Source organism: Megalops cyprinoides, chromosome 12 (genome assembly GCF_013368585.1).
Source record: "Megalops cyprinoides isolate fMegCyp1 chromosome 12, fMegCyp1.pri, whole genome shotgun sequence".
Classification (NCBI taxonomy): domain Eukaryota; kingdom Metazoa; phylum Chordata; class Actinopteri; order Elopiformes; family Megalopidae; genus Megalops; species Megalops cyprinoides.
Genome location: NC_050594.1, coordinates 13199402 through 13223319, shown reverse-complemented (window position 1 = coordinate 13223319; position 23918 = coordinate 13199402). Strand labels below are relative to the sequence as shown.

At 45.8% G+C, this 23918-nt stretch overlaps 1 protein-coding gene across 2 annotated transcripts in view; it reads left to right on the top strand.

Moving 5' to 3' along the window:
- The window catches only part of LOC118787333 (uncharacterized protein KIAA1522 homolog), a 54277-nt gene that overhangs the window by 25429 nt on the left and 4930 nt on the right, over window positions 1–23918 (top strand). For both annotated transcript variants that reach the window (XM_036542856.1, XM_036542857.1), the window contains exons 3-6: window positions 22023–22166; window positions 22690–22733; window positions 22995–23157; window positions 23697–23804. In XM_036542856.1, coding sequence (XP_036398749.1) covers window positions 22023–22166; window positions 22690–22733; window positions 22995–23157; window positions 23697–23804 — 459 coding nt within the window. The remainder of the gene's footprint in view (window positions 1–22022; window positions 22167–22689; window positions 22734–22994; window positions 23158–23696; window positions 23805–23918) is intronic.

Here is a 23918-nt window from a genome sequence, read left to right as displayed (position 1 = left end):
CACAGGGTTCACGAACCCTCACTGTGACATCACCACTGCTTGCCCTTGATGGAGCTGCCTAACCTGCATCACCCCAGTCTGTGCAAGCTCCTCGCTGCGAGAGAAATGCTAGCCCTGTGGGCATGGTTGTGCGACAGATGGCTTAATGACACGGTCAGTAATGTTCACTCCCACAAAGTGTCACCTCTGACTGATTACAGCAGCGACTACTGATTAGGACACGTGTCACTGTGCTGTCTGACAGGGGCTGTAATCACACCAGCCACCAAGCCCATTAGACCTATCAGACTCAGCCAACACAACCCCTGAAACATGCATGGCACGATTCCTATTGATTATGTGCTGGCGGAAGGCCAGGTCTCTTGCAGGATGATGCAGGGAGGAAACATCTTGCTGATGCTAGTAAAGCGCTGTGGCTAACCTTGGCACCTGTTCACGCAGGGGGCGGGCTGGGCATCTGGGGGGTGGGAGACGCAGGAAGAGGTGTGGTTGGGTTAGAGTTGGACATAGAGTGGCAGAGGATGCATGAAGCTGCAGTGGGGACAGGGATTGAGGGTGAGCAGAGATAGGGATGGGCAGAGAATGGGGATTGATGGAGATGGGGATGGAGGGATTAGTGAAGAAAATGGTGTGTGGTGGAGATTGAGTGGCACATTGTGTTTTTCATACCAGAATAATGTATTATATGGTATCATTATGAAGGATGATGTATATATGTGGATTTAAGGTGTGTGGGGTGCAGGGGTTTGTCTTTGAGGCGCCTAAGGAATTCCTATTGTGGTAGAGTGGATATCACCAAGCAATAAAACAGAAATTGCACAATGCTGCATGATGATGTGGACGTCACAGAACCCCTGCGGAAGACTACTGTGATATTAACTGCGAGGTTTTTATTAGCACGGCAAACAAACTCAGAAATGTCAGCCTTGTACTAGAAGGGTACCTGACGTTCCACAGATGTTGTGATCACTTTACCCAGTTGACTGACAGAGCCCACCTGGGGGAGGCTCTGCAGTAAAGAGTGGGTGTGTTTGAATAGTATGTCAGGGTGTTTCTGTTTGCTTTCCCTCTGCTGCAGGCCGAGGATCCCCCCCCCCCACCTTGCCAGCTTTCTCCCAGCCTTTTTCACCCCTCCTTGAATGTGACTCACCGCCCAAGTTCCTCATTTCCTGTCTTTGTATCGGGTTAGGTTCACCCAGCACAACATGGTTCCTTATTGCTAGGCGGGGAGGGAGGGAGGCCTGCCACCAGGAGTCCCGAAATGTTTTCTTGCCTGCACCCTACCCTGTACTGCTGTGCATTCCAAAGTTCTGTTTCTCCCGAAGCATGTCTGCATTACCTGCACCTGTCTGTCTGTCCGTCCGTCTGTCTGTGTCTATGTCTGCGGTGTGTATGCCTGTGTAGGTCTGTGTGTCTGCATGTGACTCATAGCCTTGCATACACAGAAACTGGGAGAAGGGTGTGTCACAGTGATAGGTGTGGTTCCTCAGAACTTGGAGCCGTGCACCAGAGAAAGGCCATTGTATGATCCAGAGGCTTTTATTGCGTCGGGCTCTCGTTGGCCCATCTAATTTTTACCAGCATGATGTGTTTCACCATGAGCCAACATGACTAGCATTACTCTGGCTGGGAATAGGTTCAGGCAGGTTTTAAAGTTCAGTTTTCATGTACCAGCAAACCACCCTATATGCAGGTGCTGGAGTTTGGGGTGTAGGGGTGCAGAACATGGCAATCCAGTCCCATTCTGCAGGTGTCAGGAGTGGACTGAGCCAGAGGGGGATACAGGGAAGGGGAATATGATGGTAGTGGCATTAGCTGGGTTTTGTTGAAGTTCCACAAATAAATGCATAATGCATGTGCTGGGTGCTGGGTTCACAGGGCACATATTGGGGGCGCAGACCTATTTCAATCTTTGGAATGTTTTTTTTTTTTTTTTTCCCTGACTTAAAATGATGACTTTAAAATAAATGTCACCGTCCTGCAGTCAGTAGGGGGATGTTTTGTGTATGTAACTCATCCGCTCACCCACTCAGAGAACAGAGCCACTGAAAGATGGTGGGGGAGGAGGGCATATGGTTGCTGAAGCTCCACGTTCACATTCTTCGTGGTCCAGGCGAGCTGAGACTGATCTGAGAAAGACAGAGAGAGAATGTGTGTGTGAGAGAGAGAGAGAGAGAGAGAGAGCATGAGAGAAAGAGAGCATGAGAGAGAGGGGAAGCAGGCTGGCAGAAGAAAAGGAAGGAGGGAGAGGGAAGCAGGCAGACAGGAGAGGGAGAGACAGATACACACACAGGGACGCCCTCGCAGTGGGAATGGGTACTGCCGTTTCTGCGGCAGTGCAGCGCTGCAGCGGAGAGAGCGTGGGGCTGGTGCTCCCCCGCCGCCCTGGGTGACTGCTGCTGCAAGGGCCCGGGAACCCTGGGGCGCCATGGGCAACATCATCCGGCGGAGGAAGGCGTGCTCCCACCATGCCAAAGCCCCACCTCTCTGGCTGTCCAGACAGGCAGGGAGCCTACCAGCAGGTATGAGTGCGATGGTTGGAGTGTGTGTGTGCATGTGTGTGCATGCATGTGTGTGTGTGCTATTATGCACACATGCGTGAGACTGTGTGTGTGTGCGCGTGTGTACAATTTTGCGTGCGTGTGTATGTAGGTAGGCCGTTCTGCATGTTTCATATGGAGGCAGCGGCAGTGACTGTGTGACTGAGAGCTGCTGGGTCAGCACTGGATTAGATAAATGCTTCTCAGTGATGCTCAGCCAGGCTGCAGGGAGGTGGGTGTGTCTGTGGAGAGAGTCAGACAGGAGCTGCAAGTGAAGAAGGGAGTGTGCAAAGTTTTGCCCAGCTATCACTCTCTGGATTTCACTTCCCAACAGGTGTGCTGTAATCTAAACTAGCCTTAGGAGCAGCAGGAACAGCTGCTTGATCAGCCTGCCAAGATGCCTAATGTGTGTGCATGCATGTGTGTGTGTTTTTGTGTGTGTGTGTATGTACCTACATATATGTGTGTGGACATGCATCATATGTGCATTGTGTGTTCGTGTGTTCATGTGTGTGCTCCGCCAGGCAGCGTTTTGGTGGGTGGAGTGAGTAGGTGTGTCTGTCCAGGATAGAAGAACATGTGACACGTCTCAGACTGATCAAGATTCCTGAAAGTGAGCAGATGGATTTTGAGGTGTGGCTTCTGTTTGTGTTTCTGTTTCTCTTGATGTCATCCATTGTACACAGAGCTCTCCCGCCACATCCTTCCTTTTTGGCTTAAAATGTTAAATGCAGTTTACTTTGGGTTTGGTTTACATTAGAGCTGGTTGCGTTGTTCGTGCAGTCTTCTGATCTCTGAGCTGCCTGTAAACTCTGACTCTCTTTTCTCTCCTGTGTGGGTCACAGAGAAATGTCTCTCACTGGAAGCTGTGGAGTCAAAAAAAATTGAAATGTTTTAGTATTGTTTCAAATATTAACAATTAGATGGATTGTCAGATGCATCAGCCGTGGTGTCTGAGGAGCTGTCCAGGTTGTGTCATTCAGTTTTCAGGCCAGGCTTTGATTGGATACATAAGAACATATGAAGTTCACAGGCCATTCAGCTCCTCGTTCTGTCTATGCATCCAGCACTGTGTGAAGTCTGGGCTCTCTAAGTGGTGCACTGGTGGCAAACATCACTTTGAGGAAAGGAGTGCAAGAGTCTTCTGCTGCTTCCTCCCTCTGCTGAACTTGCAGGACCCTGGTGTCACTGTAGAGCACTTTGTTAGAGGCTTGATTTGGTTTGCGTTTTCATCTGCTGGAGCGTAAGAGCAGCACGCTGCTCTCCCTGTCCCCGGAGCACCAGGCTGATTGTGATGGAGAGCTGGGTTCAGGGAGCCGTTACAGTGGTGGCATGCCAGTCCTGCGCTAAGGGAAACGGGTCACCTCTGCACCTCCACCTTGGCTGTGGAATTTCTCAGGGCGGTGCAGACCCACAGAGACAGTGAAATGCAGGGACAGTGACCCATTCCCATGCCTTTTGGCTTGGGGTCATGTTTGAAGGTGAGCTTCAGATCTGCTCTTGAAGCCAATGGGGATCATTTTTGGGCACAAGACCATTTCATTTGTGTGGTTTATAATGGAAATTTTTGTCCCTGCATTCCAGCAGATCTGGTAATGGGTGTGTGACTCCCCAGCATGACACTGACCCTGATAGGTTGGCATTTCCCATAAGTCCCTGTGGCTTCATCTTTTCAATTTACTTGCCTCCCTAACAGATGGTCAGAAATTAGGATTTCCCTCCACAACAGGTAGCTGATGGAGTGAATTGAACTGAATTTAATTGAATTCCGGAAATCTCTTTGGATGCAGAAGGGAGATCAGTGGTCAGAGTGGGAGGAATTTGCACACCCATGCCCAGAAGAGCGTAGATTCTCTGCTTCAGTGAGGAAAGTAGTAGCGTGGTCAAAAGTAGCTTTAGATCAAAAATGAAAACCATTTTGTTAAAAGCTTGTATCTCTGTTTAGCATATTTAGGTTATGACTCTGAGTTAAACATTACAGACCAGGACTTTTTATGTTTCTGTATGGTGGAGTCAGACGCATTCATTGCTGATGTTTGTGTGGTTGCAATTGCATGCACACACATTGATTGCCATGTAATGCTTGATGAATGGTGACAGATCTTATTATTGATTGTTGTGGTAGTAAAACCCAGTTGCTAAATTTTCTGTCAATCACTCACCAGCATGCAGGAAATAAAAAGATCTGTATATGACTAAACCTCATCCACAGGTTCCAGACCAATCCATGCTCTACAAAGGCTGGCCCTCATTACGTCTGTGTGGGGATGACGTACCATGCCTACTGCAGACACCCGTGTTTGGGGTTAATTCAGACATTCTTATAATCACTCTACTGTTAACTGCTATTGTTTGTCAATAACAAATGTACATTGCATAATATTGTGTCTAACTCTATCTGCCCAGTGCCGGCCAGAAGCAGATGGGCCCCCCCATGAGCCCGGTTCTGCTCAAGGTTTCTTCCTGATAGGGAGTTTTTCCTTGCCACTGTTGCCTTGTTGGCTTGCTCTCAGGGGGTCTCAGGCCTGGGAACAATGTAAAGCTGCTTTGTGACAACTTGTGTTGTAAAAAGCGCTATACAAATAAAAATGAATTGAATTGAATTGAATTGAATTTAAGAGCAGGCCAGTTCCATCTTTTTTCATATCTACTCCTTTAATCTGTCTTTTTTATGCTTCTCATGCTTGCCAGGATGGCGATGGAGGGTTTGATTACTTCAGTTTCCTCAAACCTTGGTAGAGCTTAGAGGTCAGAGTGTTCCTGGCCCTGGTTGGACAACACGTTCGGCGTTGCGTCTCCTCAGACTCTGTGTGAATTTTAACACCCACTCTCAGCCTTCCTCTCTCACCACAGCTAGACCCACAGGGGAGCACAGAGCTGTTGTTCCTCAGTGATTAAATCTCCATTTACTGTAATACAATGCAGGTCTGTCAGCGTCGAGACCCACCCACGCTATCATTATTATAGGGCCTGTGAGTTACTGCTCAGCATGAAAGATTAATGACGTTCATGTCATATTTTTCAGTGTCTTCCCTTAAAACGAGGCCCTGGGAAAAAAAGATATGGTAGCATTTGGTTTTTAGGGAAAAAAAAAAACAAAAAAACAACTGTTTTGAAGAAGGCTCTTGCTGAAAGGAAGCTGGCTCTTGCGGTGATGTCTAAATGTGTAAATGACACGTTAGAGACTGGAACTGTTGAGGGAACAGGCAGTAAAAGCAACATCTCATTTTTAATGGGGCCTGACAAGAAAACCCTGTTCAGGTGAATCCCCTGCAACATCGGATTCCGAGGGGAGTGCAAGCTTTCCCAATGGACCTTACACTCACATCAATCTAATTTCATTGGTTCATCACATTTCCAAATGTAGCCTGCATTACAATGTTGTGTGAGAGATGTGATGTCTAAACATTCTTATCATCACTTGTCTAGCAAGCCTGACAGCGAAAGTAAATGAACAGAAGAAAGCATGTCCGTATTGGTTTATTATACTTTATGTATCGGGGACAGCAGCATGGTGTAGTGGTACAGAGCAGGACTTGAAACCCAAATGTTAACCCCATATGTTCCCATGAATTCCCTCAGCAAAGTTAGTGTTAACACTAATTGCAAATGGGGATGTAAGTAATTGATTTTTTGTGATTGTTTTGTGTCATCCCAAAATGGCTGGTGGTTTCACTGGTGACAATCTTCAGCTTGCACCCTGAATTATGTAGGTGATTGCTTTTAATGGCCTGATGCTTTTGATGATTTTGTATATCACAATGCAGATGTCACAGTATTTTCATATGTGAGACTGTTTAATGCACAGTCAAAACAGTACAGTATTTCCTATTGACATGTCGACCTATTTCACCCACTTCCTCAATTGTTGGTCCTGAGGAACTGCCACCAACTGTCATTGGAGAGAACGTGTGTGTGTGGGTCTGGGTCATTTGTGAATGGTATGTTTTTATACAGAACAGCATAACATACCTCACAACCTACACACATTAAGTCAGAACACACAGAGTTTCGGTGTCTCCGCTAGCCACCCCTCACCCCATCGCAGACCCCATTCCCTCTCCTGTACTACTGCAGAGGGAAATGGTTTCCCTTTCATCTGAGTTTAGCACAAACTTGTACTGACATGTAGAGCGCACAGACATAATGGGACAGTAGGCGGTGAAAATTGGAGAGATCTCACTCCTCCCAACTAAAGACAGTATTTTAGAACAGCTGTGGTGCCTTGTGGGAGGGTGGTCAGACACGGCCCAGAACAGCTACTGTAGAACAACAAACAGAAGAACAAGCTAGTGGAAAGGTTCTAAAATAGTGTGCACTGATTAGTGTTCTAGAACACTAAGAACTGAGGCATTCTTGAATGTGGAGTGTTGATAAAATTCTAAAACTGGTAAAGGAAAACAGTCTGGAGGTTTGTCTGTGATCTCTTTGTTCCGTATTGTTTTCTGGAGTTAATCTCTGTCTGAGGCTCTCTGTAGCGCTGGGGAGACGGAGTCGGGGGGTCTGAAAGAGTTGCAGTGGAATGTTTTTGAAGAGGGGTGCGCTCGGTGCCCAGGGCACTGTTCTGTGAAGTCGCTGGGTATAACTCGGTCAACCAAACGTTGATTTTGAGTCGTGAGAACTTCAGATGTCGCTCAGCAGGCATGAGCGCAGCTCCATACTTAAATAACTGACAGGGACTTTTCAATGCTGACTCAAAGCATGCTGGGTAAATGGGGCATGAAATTGATGATCATTGGAATTAATCTACTCTTGCAAGGGGAGGTTCCCACAAAGATGGAGATATAATAGGTGTTGTCTTCTTTTTCTTTTTCTTTTTTTAAAACCTCTTTCCTCCTTTTACCATTCTCCTCCCTTTCTTGCTGTCTCACTTCCCCCTGTCCTTTTCTCTGTCATTCCCGCTTCCTCTCTACCCCCCCACCGGTGTCTGAGTCCCTCTCCTTTCTTTCCCTCCCAGCACAAACAGCACAGGCACAAGCTACATGCATTGAGCAGCAATCCACTGTGCTGTACTTGTGTTTTTTAATGCACTGCACTCCCCCCTGACAGGTGGCCAACCTGAAGATAAAGCTCCTGCTCTTTCAGCCAGTGCACACATACTGCTTTATCATACTGAGCACCGAGGATGTAATGGCAAAAATGCAGTCATTAGTCTTTCTAGCTGGGAGCTCTTTTGGCTTTTACTGAATACAGAGTTGAGCTGTAATGAATGAGCTATAAAAAATGCATTATGAGGTAATGTTGAATCGCTCTAATCTTGTTTATGGGGAAATTAATTGGCTTTTTTGGCCGTTTGGCCTTTTTTTGCCAGACTCATGAGCAGAAGCAGCGTTATGCTGTATGTTTGTTTCATTTGAATCTTCAGAGGAGAGAAGATGGAAGATGCGGAACATTGTGGGAAAATGACACTGGATTCTCATTGTATGACTTGAGTGTTTGAATCATAGGGTGAAACTCTATGGTACCCCACGCCACTGCCCTCCTGCAGCTCCCAGTTCCAGGCTCAGTGCTTCTGCATTCTCTGGCAGTCCTGTATTCAGGAGACTTGAGCGTGATTCACCACACACGTGTGGAAGGGTCAGGGCTCAGGGGTTGTATTGGCCGACTATGCGCACCTAGCTGTCAGACGGGAGCTTTCTGGATTTATGTCTCCTGTGAACAGAATAGATACACTACCTTATGCCTCTCAACAGTACGTGTGTTATGGCAGAGTACCCCTCTCATGTGAATTCTTAAATGGACATAAAATGTGTTCCAGGTGCTTTTGCACTGTGTGTGTTCTTTTGTGTTCACTGTGTGTGTCCATGTGTTCGAGTGTTTTAACCACACATCAATTCTTGATTTGTTGTAGAAGTGCTCAGTCCGTCCATAGGAACAGGCATGACCTGTGTCTCTGGTGACTGATAAAGCAGATTTATTTATGAAGCGTTTACCAAGGTTTAATGCAGGCTTATGTGGTGATGTAGACTTCTTATTTCCATGGTGGAACCTGCTCACTGGACTTCCTCATGAAAATCTGAAGAGCTTAAGTGTCCACTGTCCCCTTTGAAGAATCTGTCATAGAGGTGTCATGGCTCCGAGGAGGAGAGTAAGAGAGGTGGCCTGGGAATTGGGCTGGTGCATTGCTGGAAGTGCTACATTTTATAAAAAAATTACCGTGTCCTCTGTATTTATTCATATCTCTGACTAAATAGCAACATAAAACATGCTATATAAAAAAAAAAAAATCATAAAAAGTACTTTAATAATGCACAAGGCCTACTCATATTGTTTACAAATAATAGATTTTATTCCAGAAAGCACAAGGGTCACTTTTATTCACAGCCCTGTAATATAATACTTATTATATTATAGATAAGATAATAAATAATAATATTAATATATATTATTGATATAATATTCTTAAATATTCTTAAAATACTCTTCTGTCTTGCTTTACATTTACACGGCACTTTAGTGCTTTTGAGGTTCTGTTACCTCTGAGTGGGATTTTTGACCGCTTCCCATGACTGTGTTTTTTCTGCATTTTATAACATGCATGCATGTTTTCTTGCCCATTTTTGGCTTCAGTTGTTTAAGCTGCTTGCTGCCTGCTGCCTACCTCGGGTCTGCCATGTGGTGTAATGGGTGGTTTTGTTTTGTTGTTTTTAAAGTGAGGACGGCTCTGGTTTAGAGCAGTTCTCTCCTGTCCCCCATGTGAAATCATTCTCAGGTTCATGTTCTAGCTTGTTAGCTGGCACCTTCTAGCTGCCATACAGAGCAGAGATGTAGCCTCCATCCCTGCAGGCTGAGAAAACAACAGAGAGAGCCTGAGTTTCATATCCCCCCCCCCCCCCCCCCCCCCAACCACATCTACATTAAATGAGTGGGCCAGCTATGATCAGCCCTTGGCATTGTCCTGATATTGCTCAATGTGAGGGAGAGTAGTAACGGGAGAGAGGCTTTGTGAGTCCCATAGTGAACGGTGCTACAGTGTGCTTTCAATCACGGCCTTGCTTGAACCACTCAGGGCTTTGCCATCCACATCGTAGCACCATGATTGGTTGAAATCAGTGAGTCACTTACAACACTTGGTGGGTTGGGGGGGATCAGGAAGCCACACTCTCCCATCACAAAACTTGCACCAACGTGCAATGATTGGCCTGTAAACATCTTACAAAGCTCTGTTTTAATCCAGCCTTAGATGTTGACAGCAATGGTGTAGTGCTGCAGTGTTGTATAGAAGCTTTGCCACTGCATGCGGAACAGGCCCTAGTGGTGCGAGTATCATGTCTCCGTTTCCATCAATTATTGCCTTCATTGGGTGTTTTGCTACCTGGCCAATAAACTGAGATCTGTTGTACATCTCCATCTCAGAGGTTACACATGGGTGCACAAAATTTCCATCAAGTCCACAGATGAGCTGTGTGTCAACCAGGCAGTTGAATAACTGTTGGTTGTGTTGTGTGGCAGTGTGCTGATGTGTTCCCAGTCATAGTAAGTGTGTGTGTTCCTCCTGTTGTATTGTGGGTGTTTATGGAAGGCCTGTTCCCACTTCCTCTTTCAGAGCTCATTCATACATTCATCCTCTAAGATGTTGTCTACCATTATACCCTGTTAGAGGCTGAGGAGAAAAGGTTATATGGAATGCATGCTTTTAACAGACCCTGGCGTTAGGTAATTACAGGTAGCAGGTAGAAGACTCTGACCTTAAGTGATTAGATGTAGCGGGTGGTGGAGTGCCTCTGTTTTATTCCTGGCTTCCCCCTGTATATAAAGTGCACTGATAGGCATCACTCATCCTCCTCACCTCCCCTGTTGAGTTTCCAGCATCTCAGGATCAATGCTAACAAGAGACAACGTGGTTGGTATGTGTGGATCATATCCAGTAGGCTTATGTCCTGTCCCAGCAGAGCCACTTCTTGCCCCAGGGATAGAGTGATTGCATTAAGATGATATCAATTAGTACAAGGGGAGTTGGCATTGGATCCTTGATAACTGGCCACAAATCACTGATTGATTCTTATCAGTGGTGGCATCTCCCCTCCTAGTTCATAGGGTTAACTGATTTCCCATAGAATCCTGTATCCTCCACAGCATACATGCTGCATAAAGTATAGTTTATGTGTGTCTGAAGGAATGCTGGGTCTTAATCCCAGTCATTTTCTTCATCCTCTAATTCTAAATGCTTCAAGGTCTCATGTGAAATGGCCTGTAGTTTACTGCGGTAGAATTACAGTACATTGGCAGATGAATCTTTAAAGGATTAAGACTCTCTCCCACCATGCTGTACACCCTTGATTAGATGCTGGATAGGGGAGAAGCTCAGCTATGCAATGCTGTCACCCAGTGGGATGTGCACTTTCTGCACCTACTTCCTCATTGAGGAACACTTGCATATGTCATTCTAGGATAAAGTGGATCACCATCTGATGTCATTCATTGTCCTTATTTCCTGTTGTGAGAGAAATGGGTCAGTGAACTATACATGCTCTGGCATATCTGAGCAGATCTGTCTGAGTGCAGGCAGGGGTCGATCGATTCTTGTCAATGGTGCTGTTGCCAGGCAAAGGTTTAGGCCAGCAACCATCCCACCCTGTAACCTTCTCGTGCCAACCCATTGAAGCCAAGTGAGGATGGGCTGGGATGGGAGATCATCTGGGAATACCAGGTTGCTGCTGAACGTGCTCTTGCTTTACCAGCTTTACCAGAGAAGGGACACTGTGCTTTAGGAGGTGCTGTGCTTCAGGCGTGTAATCGATGCCCTGGCATGACTGTGGTCATTAAAGATCCCGTGGCAATTATTGAAAATTGAATGGGTTTTAACAGCTGGTCCCTGATCAAGTTCCCAAACTGACAGTCTATATCTGGCCACCCAGTAACCCCCCCCCCCCCCCCTACAGTTTGTTGCATTCCCTACCTGCCTGGGTCTCCTGGGTTGTTGCTGTAAATTAGACAGTAATTCTCATCTGACCTTCCTAGTTAAATAAAGGTTAAATAAGGAGTGCTTGCTGCTCTCGCCACACAAGCCCAGTGCTTAGTTTAGCATTCTGACTGCAAGGCTTTCTGGCAAAATGTCAGCATGAAAAATCTATACTGTCTAAAGCCATGTTTTATGTCTCCCTTGTTCTGGGTCCTGACAGTGGGGTTATAGCAACAGTGAAACATAATGCTGAAGTATGCTTTCATTACTGTACAAAATGTACAAGCACGGGGAGATTCTGCTAGGACATGCATATAAATCCAGCAAGGGTACTTCAGATGTTTGTGTGTGACTGAGACAGTCTGTTTGGTCCATACATCTATGTGTGTGGGGCTGTTTGAGTGGGATTGTCCCAGTAATCAGGACTCAGGAATGTAAATTGCATAAATCTAATTTTGTATGGAGCATTTTTTAATCTACTTCTCCTGTGCTCCTATCTCTCCTGTGCTCCTAACTCTCATTTCAACTGCACACAATTATTGATTTCTGTACGCAATATGAATGTTTGTACTTTCAGCGAACTTCCACACACAAGGTTTTTACCTTAATGTTCTCTCCACAAACTCAGATTTCATAAGTAGTAATGTGATTGTCTGAAGAGACTGCTGTACTTTATGGTGAAAACAGCTTCTAAAATAAGTGATGGAGGTCTAATGATGTCCAACTGATTTGGTGTTAGAGAGTGACCTTCCTGTGGCTCAGTGAAGTGGTATTCTTCTCAGCCCTTCATTTGTGACACTGCACATCTCCCCCCATCTTTTGCCCCTGAATACCTTACTCTCTAGTCTCATGCCAGTCTCTTACCCCCAAATTTCTGTCTGGTAAATTCCTGGCACCTACCCAAACTCTCCCCCCTACCCCATTCTGCTGCAAAGCCGTCTTTACTCGTCCTCTCTCTCTCTCTCTCTCTCTCTCTCTGTCTCTGTCTGTCTAGCCATCCTTCCCCACTCACTCTCTCCTTACTCCCCCCCCCCCCCCCCGGGCCCCGCACAGCTCTCTGTCTACCTTGGTCCTGAGGTATTTGCTTTGTGTTATCCAAAGCATTTCTGTGTATTTAAAATAAAAGACAATCCTTTCTATTTAGCAGCACTGCAGGGGAGGGAATTCCACAGTTTCTTATGTCACAGGAGATGCTCCACGCGGCTTACGAGGCATCGTGACTGCTTATCGCACATAGTTTTCATTCCCTGCACGAATATGACCTTCATGAGGATGGGAGGGTGCAGACAGGATATCGGGCCTTGTGTTGTTTTTGCCCACAGTCAGGTGAAGCTGTCTGATAGCGGGCAGGAAAATGGCATTGCTTCAAAGTGCAGCACACCCTTTCCCGTGCCTTCGTCAGATGAAAAGCATTGTTAAGGGTTTGCTTGTGCTTTGTTGAATGATGTTATCAGGCTTTTTAAATGCAGTTTCCACACTTTAAATCTCCCATAGTCACAGCACTAATGCTATGCTTGTCAGGTTACCAGCCGTTAACCTTTTGCTGTCTGTGGTCTGTGTGGCGTCTGTCTTGATCAGGTGTGGATTACTACTGAGTAATCATTTGAATAATTGTGTAAAATGGTTTCATTTGTGCCAATATCTACATGTTTCTGTTCAATCAACCAAGACGATGTATACAAGTGTACTCTGTAGAATCTGGCTAAAATGCTTATTACATTTTTTTATTTTGGCCCACAGATTGTTGCTTTATGCAGGTCACTGAGCTCATAAGTGGTTAAAGTTCTGACGTGAATAATACTTTATTAATGTCAAGGCCTGTTAAAGTGAAGGCCTTTTTCTCTCGGTAATTCTGGAGGTTGAGCCAAAGCGTTTTCACTCGCTGTCAGGGGTGTTTGCAGCCGGCAGTTTCTGACCTCGCGGGACATGACAGCCATCAGTGATAGGCTGCTGTCTGTGAGATCACCAGTTACAACAGCTTGGCCTTGCCAAGAGGGAGATATGATCATGCTCCATCATTATGTCAATCTTTACTCTGCCAGTTCTACAGAATATAAAGCTTGTTTTGATGCTCATTAAAGCAAATGTAGATGGAATGTGTTTGTGTGTATGTACCTGTGTTTGTGTGTAGGAGGGTGTGGTGTGAGTCTGTGTGTCTGTCTGTGTGTGTGTGTGTGTGTGTGTGTGTGTGTGTGTGTGTGTGTGTGTGTGTGTGTGGTGGGGGGTTTGTAACGTGCATTTGCAGTGAGTGTGACAGTAACCTGGTTGTAGTGAAATAGAGTAGAGAGAGAGACTGCTTTCAACTCATGAAAGTGCCTCCATTGCTAGCTGTAATTCAGAAACCATTGTTCCTCATTATAAATGTTCTGTTGGTTGTCCTTTGGTCTTGTGGGTCCTTTAATATAAACAGAACATATAAGCCCCGATTGTGTAAGGCAGCGGCCGCTAAAGAGCCTATAATAACACTCACATGCTGAATCAGCGGAGAGACTGTAATTAGCTGAAGAGATAATTACTCTGCCCCCTCCCAATGAGCCAAAATGCAGCTTAAGCACAGGAAAGTATTCTTACATTGAATCTCTCTCTCTGTACTGTTGCGATGGAGGGGAGGGGCCTGTTTTAGCATGCTTGTTTCAGAAATCCCGCTAATGTAACAGTGTTTCTCACTGCTCCCTGTCCTCACACCCTGTCTCAGATGCTGATGGACCAGTACTTGCATGTCTTCCCACTTACTCATTTTGGTTGATGATTCAATGAGCCCGCCTTTCTCTTCTATTCTTTTCAGACATCTAATTTCTAAGCATTGTAATCACTGGGATTCTGGAGGCAAAAGACAACACAGATGTTAACTATCAATTTAATATAATCGTATAAATTGTTATCTCAGAGCGAATGTTGCCATAAATGTCAGTTTACCTCCCTGTGTAAGTCATACAATGAAGGACAGGTTTATGCAAGTTTGGGCGAATACAGGTTGCCATGGGGGGCTGTTGTCATGTCTTTTTTTGGCACTGATGGTAGCCTGGCAGCATTGAAGAGTGAGTGTGTGATTCATATGGTTTCACTGATTGTTGCTGTTTTGGAAATGTCTCATTTCATCTGCAGCAGGGCAGCTATCCCACAATTTTTCTGCCAGATTTCAAAGAATAGGATTATTTTTGGAAAGCGTGGAGCCACAGAATTCTGTGGAACGTCTCGCATTCCATCATTATCACCTCATCGGACATGTACTCTAAGTAAATTTAAAAAATTGATTTGCAAGTTTGCAGCCTTATCTCTGTCAAACTTTTAGTCCGCCTCTCCACTGTCCTGTTTTCTGTGGACATCAGTACAGTTTATCATTAACGGGCATCGGTAGTGCTCCATTGTTGCAAGGCCAGCATGTGGCTGAAGCAGCAGTCCTGGTTAGTGTTGTCTGAAATTATGTATGTTTACACTAATGGATGGAATCCCAACCAGAGCTTCCCTCTGCTGGACAGAAGGTGACATGCATCGTGTTGTGTCACCATGCTGCAGTTAATGCAATACTTTGATAGCCATTTAGCTTTGCATTGCTGTACTCTATGAGCTTATCAAGAGTCATGGTCTCTAGATACATTGTCACTGCATCAACTTTGGTTGCTTGACATTTGTATGGATGTCAAACATAGCAAAATGTTCAAAGGAAAGTAGGAACGACAACCAGGGCACTGCACCCCTGCGCATGCTGATTGCATAATGAGGTGAAGGAGGTTAAGGTGGATAAGATTCCTACACTAATGACTGCATGAGGTGGGGGTGCCTGGAGGTGAGTCTGGAAGAGCTATGGGCGAATAAAGAGGAAAAGACATCTCTTTCATCTTCATTTGCAGATTAGTCTCATACTCATATTTAATCGGATTACTTTTATCTGAAGCAGATGAATCTAGATCCCATGTAATCTGCAATGTCTGTGCTTAAATTTTCAACTTAAAGGGCTTACTCAAGAATGCATCCCCACTGTCTCTCCTGTACTTTTAATCTCTGACCTTTGCCCTTTCGAACTTAGCCAAGCAGTTGATACAGTAAAATTGCAATCCTGGTTTAAAGGTTTTGTGTGTGGTTCTCAGAATGTAACATGGTATGGGATGGCTCTCTCTTTGTCTGACAGCATTCACTAAGGCTCTCAGATTACAGTTATCCTTAGGTGGCTTTCAGAACTGTTGTTATATGTACGTGAGTGTATGTGTGTGTGTGTGTGTGTGTGTGTGTGTGTGTGTGTGTGTGTGTGTGTGTGTGTGTGTGTGTGTGTGTGTTTTTGTGCGTGTGTGTTTTTGTGTGTGCACATGGATTATAAGTGAGACTGAGATGAAGAAGGAGAAGGTCTGAAGGTAAGGCGGGAAGATGCTCTGGTACAGTGTACCCATGATGCTCTAGTGTAGTGTCCCAATGCCATGAATATTCTGAACTGCTGCCCAGTATCAGGGTTGCTCACGTCTCTGTTTGCAGTGGCTGTACTCACAGGCGTGTTGACAGTTGTCACACACCTAGCATGTGGTGTTTTCTTGCTCTACAGCTGCTTGTTGTCCTGTTTGGCAATATGGGCATGCATGCCAGTCAAGCCTGTTCATTTGAAGTGTTGAAGAGAGCTGACAGGAGGCAGTTAAAATAGACCCAGATTTTGTCCTCAAGTGCATAAGTGTCCTCAGAAGAGCTCACAAGGGGAGAAGCAGAAAGATGGAGAAAGAGTCTGAAACACTGGGAAGAGGAGGAGAGGCTGGGGGAAAAGTGGAAAACAGTGACAGAGGGAAAGGAAGAGTGATAGAAAGAGGGATTGACAGAAAGGAAATGGGACTGATTATTTATTCTCGATTGGATTTAGCTTTTAATGTAATGTCAATATTATTAATGCAATATTATTAATTTTGTTTTTCACTAGAAGTTGGGCTGGGTCTCCTGCTCTGAGCACGGCACATTTAGCTGCATCAATTTTATAGAATAAAAACTGTCCATAACAACATCTGGGCGGAAGTACATCTAGTTTGGTTGTCACAGCAAGCTGTACGACCCATCATGCTTTCCGTTACACAAGGCCAGATTTCTTGCCTCTAGACTACCTCTGGAACTACATGGCACTGTATCACATCGGTGCATCTCATATCTGATGGGACCAGCAGACATGTTCATGCTTGCATCTGTGAACCTGCTTGTGCCACCACACACTAGACTCTTTCAGGCAGCCTGCATGCTCCTCGTGAGCCAGTATCTGATGTGAGCTGTGAGGGCAGCTTAGCCTCACTGCAATGAGGTAATGTGAAGCGCATTTGTTATTTCTTAAGTTTCCATGTAAAAGTGGGTTGGAACTATTGTCTGTTCACATTACTTCCTTCTGTGACCTTCCCTGTTGGACTGCACTGTACGTGCTTGCTGGGGATGGGTTAGCACACCGCAGAGTCAGGCTAGGGTGGGTTAGCATGCCCCCTGTTTCAGGCGGTTTATCGTCTGTGAGGCGTTCCAAATGCTGATGGAGTATGGAAAAAATGCCTAAAAGAGCATTAAACCTATAATCACTCAACATCAAAACACTGTCACCCTACACTAAATCTCCCCTTTCTACTGTTCTGTCTGTAATCACTATTATTATTTTTCTTTCCTTTTTTCTTCTTTGTTATGGTAGTTAAAGTGATTACAATGTGATAACATTTATGTACATTGTCCCTGGTAAATAAACTAAATAAGAGTATGAAGGAGACTGGGGTATCCCCAGGGTCTGCATTTTCATCCTTTCGTCTGTCTGTCATCCAGTTGGCTCAAGTCCTTGGATGAATGAAAAGAGACAGATGATTGGTTGGAGGGGAGAGGCAACGTGTGTGAGGTGAACATGTTTAGCCCATAAACACTGTACCTCAAATTCTCTTCCTGAGCTGCCTCTTCCTCCATCTCTCTCCCTCTCTCCTTTGTTCCTGTCTCCCCTCTCTCATTTAGTCTTCTCTATGGGGGAAGATCCTTGCTTCGAAGTGTCTGTCTCCATATTGAGTCTCATAGTTACAGTCATACAGGGCTATATCTGAGCAGGTGAATTAAAAGTTTCCCCTGGACATGCTGCTAATGGTCAGTCAGCTTGTTGAGTATGGAAGAGCATGACCACTCAATGAGTGGACTAAGTGAACCCTGACACACACACATGTGCACACAGACACATCCATACCTTTCTACAGAGACTATTTTAGCTGTGGGGATGAGGAATGGGTGGCCTCTTTTGTAATTAATTTTTCATTATCTGTAGGAGGGGAGTGGTGGAGATAGGGGTCAAAGAGCAGAGAAGGAGAGAGTAAAAATGTGTGCTGGGACTGCAGTTGTTTGAGTAACATCTTTTTGTAACTGCAGAACTTCCAAGGGCAGGCGTAGGACAGTGAGGCTGTACTGTAGAGAAATGAAAGGTGACATGCAACTCTCTGTTCACTGTGCTAATCGGCTGCGTCACCCTCAAGAGGCAGTGACATCAGCCTCCCAAACATCCCCCCAGCCAAGCTCACTAACCCCCTGCTGAGCCCGTTGTCAATGCCAAGGAGGCCGTCCCAGGGCAGGATGTGGAATTAGTTGCTCTTGCTTAAAGCCCTCATCCTTTGAGTTCTTACTCTGAACATAGGAGGTCTCCTGAAATCTTCTCCTCCCTGCACCTCCCCTTGCTCTGAGAAACAGAACATCACAGAGCAGAGGGGGGGAGGTATATGTGAGAGAGAGGGGTCAGAGGGTGGGGGGAAAAAAGAGGCCAGGAGAATCCCCTTCTCTTTGTTGTCTCACAGTTTTGTTCATGAGTACAGGAGCAACATCTAATTATCGAATATCTTTTAGCATCTTTAGATGGGGGGTTTGTAGTCTGGGGCGCGGTTGACTGGTTGTGGCCACATTTAGGAGAGAGACAGAATTAGCAACATACAATATTGCTCTGTCTGTCCTAACAGTGGCTACAGCGCTACCTGATCTCCGCAGCACTTGTGCAATCACCTGGGGCTTTTAGCATTTCATTTTGTCATCTTTATTTTGTTCGTTTGGGCCCACATCATGCTCAGTCACTGGATTTATTTGCCTTTTTTGAAGGAGCTGCTGCTTCTGTTTCTCCTTATTTCTTCTTCTCCCTGTGGTCTGTCTCATGCCCTGAGCACTGGTCCCAGGGCGAATGTGATGGTGGGACTAAGCAAAAGCATTCCTTCTTTTCAGTCTGTGTTCAGGAAGAAGGGAAGAGGGCACCTGCTTGCACTGTGTGCGTTTCATACAAGATGCTTCATTGTTGATAATTAGAATCAAAGTATACTGTGAAAGTACATAAGTGTTTACAATGCCAGCAGTTAAGAACATGTTAGCTGTGCTGTCTGCAGTCAATCCACAGGTTTTATCTCCTCCTGAATGAAATGGAACTGCATTTAATTGAAAGGGCTATGCAGACAGCATGTTACAGAAGTTGGGGCGGGGTGGGGGACAGGAAGTGCAGAGCAGGGACCCAGCTGTGTATCGAGCCTTCTGGCTATGTCACAGAGGCAGGAGAGCGTTTAATGTTTGAGGCTGTTCACCCGGCAGCATTGCGGTGACGCTGTGGCAGCACGACTGCACTGCCGAAACACCATGGCTAGGTTGCGAAAACGCTGTAGATGTCTGAAACGCCCAGCTTTTATCGTGATGGGGCGCACGTGCGCTGTGCTTGCACACCCACATACATACTAATGACATGATGACGGGTCGTCTGGTCCGTGAGGGGGTGTGGGCGCCTGTTCTGAGGAGCTGAAAAGGAAACTGGAGGCTCCTGGCAGTTAGAACCAGCTTTACTGGGAAAGGCAACCAGTCATTTCCTTGACATGTAACAGGTACAAAATTTCCTCACATGTCTGGGAGCTTTGAGCTGCTGTCAGTGGAAAGGGGACCGTGTAGAGAGATTATGAACAGTTGTGGGGGTCACTTTTCGTTTGGATGAAATTTGCCTTTGTCACGTTCCCCAAGCGTCTCTTGCCCTCCCAGGGGTCCCTGGGCCGCCTGCTTTGGTGTAAAGCAAACAGGGGAAAAGCTGTTTTAATCAAATGAGTAACGTTGATTGTTTCCTCAGTACACACAGAAGGACACACATGGGCACAAACACATTTCCCCTGCAACAATGTGTCCATTTAGCACTGGCCTCTCCCCCTTGGGCACTTTTTCTGTCCTGTTTGATCATTGCGGTGTTCAGTTGAAAGATGAAACATACAAACCTGTGTGTGAGAGTCATGGGTGACATGGAGATGTCACAGCTGATTGATCTGAGCATGAAGTTGTCACACCTAGCTGGCCAGAACATGAGGGTGTTATAGGTCATTGGTGAGAGGGCTGCATGAGGCCAATCCAGCTAATCCTTGTCACTCAGCTACTGAGGAAGACATTTTTCTGGTTTTATTGCTGCATGTTGGCTCTCAGTGAAACTCCTGCATGCAGTTTCACTCTGTGACAACTGTGAAACATCCCCACTGACTTCAAACCAACCTGCCAACTGTGTCACATGACCTGCTGGCTTCCGAGAAAATGCCCCAGGTATCCCGGGCAGCCAAGGTGGTGAAAATTGCAAGAATTTCTGCCCTCCAAAACAAGGGCGGCACCAGCCTGCCTGTGACACGGCCTGTCTAGAACCGTAGTAGACTAGCCCTGCAGACACTGTGGTCCCAAGGACCAGGGTAGAGTTGCCCTGCTGACACTGCGGCCCTCTAGGACCAGACTAAAGTAGCCCTGTAAACGAGCCCCGAGAAGCTTGTGCAGTTGCCTGTGAAGTAAACAGCAGAGATGATCAGAGCAGGGCCTGCTTACTGTGCCAAATTCTCAGGTCCATACCTGTCCAGCATACCACAGGCGTGATGTCACTGGGTGAAAGCGCAGAGCTGAGAGCCAGCCTGTTGGTGAGTTTCTGTACTGAAGTGAAATACACAGGAAACGCCATGCTTCTGGGCTACCTGAGGACACTCTCAAGTGCTTTGGCAGTGTACTGACAGGCAGAGATGTGAAAGGAGTTACAGGGCTTTATTTGTAGAACCATTTCACAGCTGGTCTTTAGACGGTAGGTTACTTATTATGTACACTATTACAGTGAGTAATAATTTGGCATCACAGGGGTGTAATTTTTCAATATCTTGTGTCTGGGAAATGTATGTTACAGAAACACACATTTGCTAGTTACGGCTGTTGTTAAATGAATTATTGTCTGTACAACAGTAACATACCTGTACGGTTATATCTGTAATGGATTCTAACAAAGAGAATTACAATGCCCACAGTATGGCTTTTGCATGGTTATGATTCTTGCAGTATAGTTGCAGTGCAATTGCCACATACGTAAAATTACAAAATGAGTTTTTTTTTCCCACAGGTACCATGTGGTCAGTTACTCAGTTCAGACACTTGTGATCTATCTGTAGATCATGGGTTAGATCTGAGGACTATAAAAAGGTACCAGTTGTGTCCTGAACACTAACCTGATTATAAATTGACTACAAAAGTGGAATAAACATATCATCAATCTATCATAAATCCATCACAAACTCAGCATAATGTCATAGTTACAGTGTGGTAGTACTGGCAGTACCAGCATGCAGCACAAGGGGGCACTTTAGCACTTCAGAGATATCTCCTCTATGACATGGAAACCAGGATAAGCTCCAACCCCCAGAGACCTCTGGTCTCAGACCCTGTGTCTTCCCAGCAGCGATAGCCATCACAGAAACATCTGCTTATGTAGCCCTTTTTAACAGGCAGGAAGTTAACCAGGGCATAGACACTGGCAGAAATGATGATATCTCTGTGTCTCTTTCTCTGCATACCAGGAAGTGCGGAACACAAATCCGTGCCACCGCAAGTAGTTTTTATTTTTGAAAACTGAGCCCAGTTTTGGCAAACATTTCTATATTTGGTCAGTTAAATTTTACCACTTAATTTCAGCCAGAACGGGGGGGGGGGGGTGAGAGTTAATGATTCACCCTCATTTTGTTCTCTACTTTCCCTGAACTTTTAAAGCTTAAATGATATGATATAGGGGTCGATACACTTGTTATTCATTCATATTCTGATGTCGTCTGAATCATTGCATGTTTGTATCAATGGGTTGCAGAGAGGACAGTTTTAAACTGCAGGTTATTGGGGCCGGTGTAATATGGATTAGAATGTTCTTTTCTGTTTACACCATCAGTGCCAGGGCAAAGAGATTGGACAGACTTTGAGCTTCAGTATCTCCTCCTCTCCGTCCAATTTGTTGTCTCCCTTTCTTGTCAAGCTTGAAACGGTGTTATGAAAAAAAGTTGTGTGTGCAGAACAAGCTGTTCCATGAAAACAGCATTTCTCCCGCAGACTGCTTGCTGACAGCTGCTGTAAAGAGCCTTGTATTCCTGGAGGTGCAGCAGACCAGGATTCAGACCCATACCCATCTAGTCCAATTGTCATCAATTCATTCTGAAGTTCATTGTCTGTGTATTCTGTAAATGTTGTCCATACTGGAACATAGTATAATGCTCACTATCTCTCTCTCTCTCTGTCTGTGTCTCTCTCTCTGTCTCTCTTTCTCTCTCTCTGCCCCCCCCCCCACCCCCCACTTATTTCTGCCCCCTCCACCACAGCTGTCCCTAAGCAGGGGGACGAGAGCAGGTTGGCGATCTCCCAGCAGTACCCGGAAAACGTGTTCATTGAAGGCAGCCGGCCGCGGTATCTGGAGGACCTGCACACCGAGGCCCAGGAGGGGCTCAAAATCCTGCAGCAGGAAGGTAAGAGCCAGTATGAGGAATACTGTAGCTGGTGACACCCTTTTGTCCTCATCTGCAATACTGCAGCACCCCCTGAACACTTAATCCCTGATACTGCAGCCCCACCTTACACCTTTCACATCCTCACTACTGCTCTACTTATGGCAGCCTTCCGCACTTTGTAACCACACCACAACCCTCACCCCAAATACTGCAGTCCCCAATATCATCGCCCATTCCTAAAATTGTGAACCATATTATCCAAGACTGAGGCTAACATTGAACTTGTCACCTTTCACCTTGCTATTTCCCACCGTTCACCTCCCCACTCTCACTGACCATCCTTATTCCAGAGCCTGCTGTCCACATTGTTATACTTCAGATTGCATTTAGACACCCCCAGCCCCCCCCCCTCCCCCGTTGAGTTGCATATTGCAGTTGTTCTGGTATTTTTAATATAGGAATGATATTTGGTTCTGTTTGCGTCCTGTTGTCTCAGAAAGAACAACATTGATAATATGTTGTCTTCTTTTGTTTTCTGCAGAAAACAAGAATGGAGTGGACTTCCAGGATGACCAGAGTATCAGCGTGAGTGTTTTTTTAACAAAGCCCAAGGCTTTCTGGATTGCTTTTAGTGCATGGAGTCAATTAATGGATGCCACTGTTATGATTTGCATACTATGGGAATGGTTGACGGACCGACTGACTACCATAAAAACAAATCACAGTGCACATTGTCATATGACACCATGAATGAATGTATAGATGTACACGCACAAACACATACACAGCAAAATAGCCTCCAGGTGAACATTTCGGAGACTGGTGTGTGGTTAATGTCCTCCACAGTCAACTGTGACCCTTCAGGCGGAGGATGATGCCAGTTACCTGGAGAGTAAGGGATCACTGGAGTCCGGCAACACCACCGGCGATGCCATGTCCCTGGTCTCCGCGGTCTCCACGCGGTCTACTCGTTCCACACGCTCCACGCGGTCAGGGCTGACACGGCAAGGTATGCCCACTTGCGCTGATCATGCCAACAGCCATGTTTTTTTTTCTGCCAAGGAGGATTCTTAAGGTCAGGGGGATTAAATTCGGCCCTCCAGTCTCCACTTGGATAGTACCATATTGTGTGATTTCCTCCCCACTGCACATGCACTGTTTTGATGGAGACATGACAATGGGAGGACCACCCGACCTTGACAATGTGTTCTTCTGACATGGGTCTAGCACAACATGCAAAGTACCCCTGATCCCTGTGCTCTCCTTCCTGTAGAAGGAAGATGTGGCCACAGATGAAGTTACCCACAAACACAAAAAGCCGCTGGCCATAGTCTGACCTGGAAGAGCCCAGCACTGCTGAAAATTGTCTATATCAGCCATAATCATATGTCACTTTATATTTCTATCATCTGAAATTTTGCTTTTTCACTTGTTTGTCTGAGGAGCCTGTGTTCAATCAATGTCGGTCCAGGTTAAGTTTGAAAGAGCATGTATTGAACCTCACAGGTGCTCCTCTCACTTCTCTCTGTTGAACTACCTATCTGACAGCTTCCACGTTCAGGCCTCTGAACCCTGTGAAAAAGCCAGAGAAGATGAGGAGGAGGACCAAGAGGGCTACAGTCGTGGGAATACCACTTCACGTCCAGAGAGAACTGGGTACACAACTCCAAACACCTGAGTTACAGAGAATAATCATTACCTGCCCATAACCATGAACTGCAGCTTGTGTTTATAGACATAAATAGATAAACGGATATTATGTCACAGACA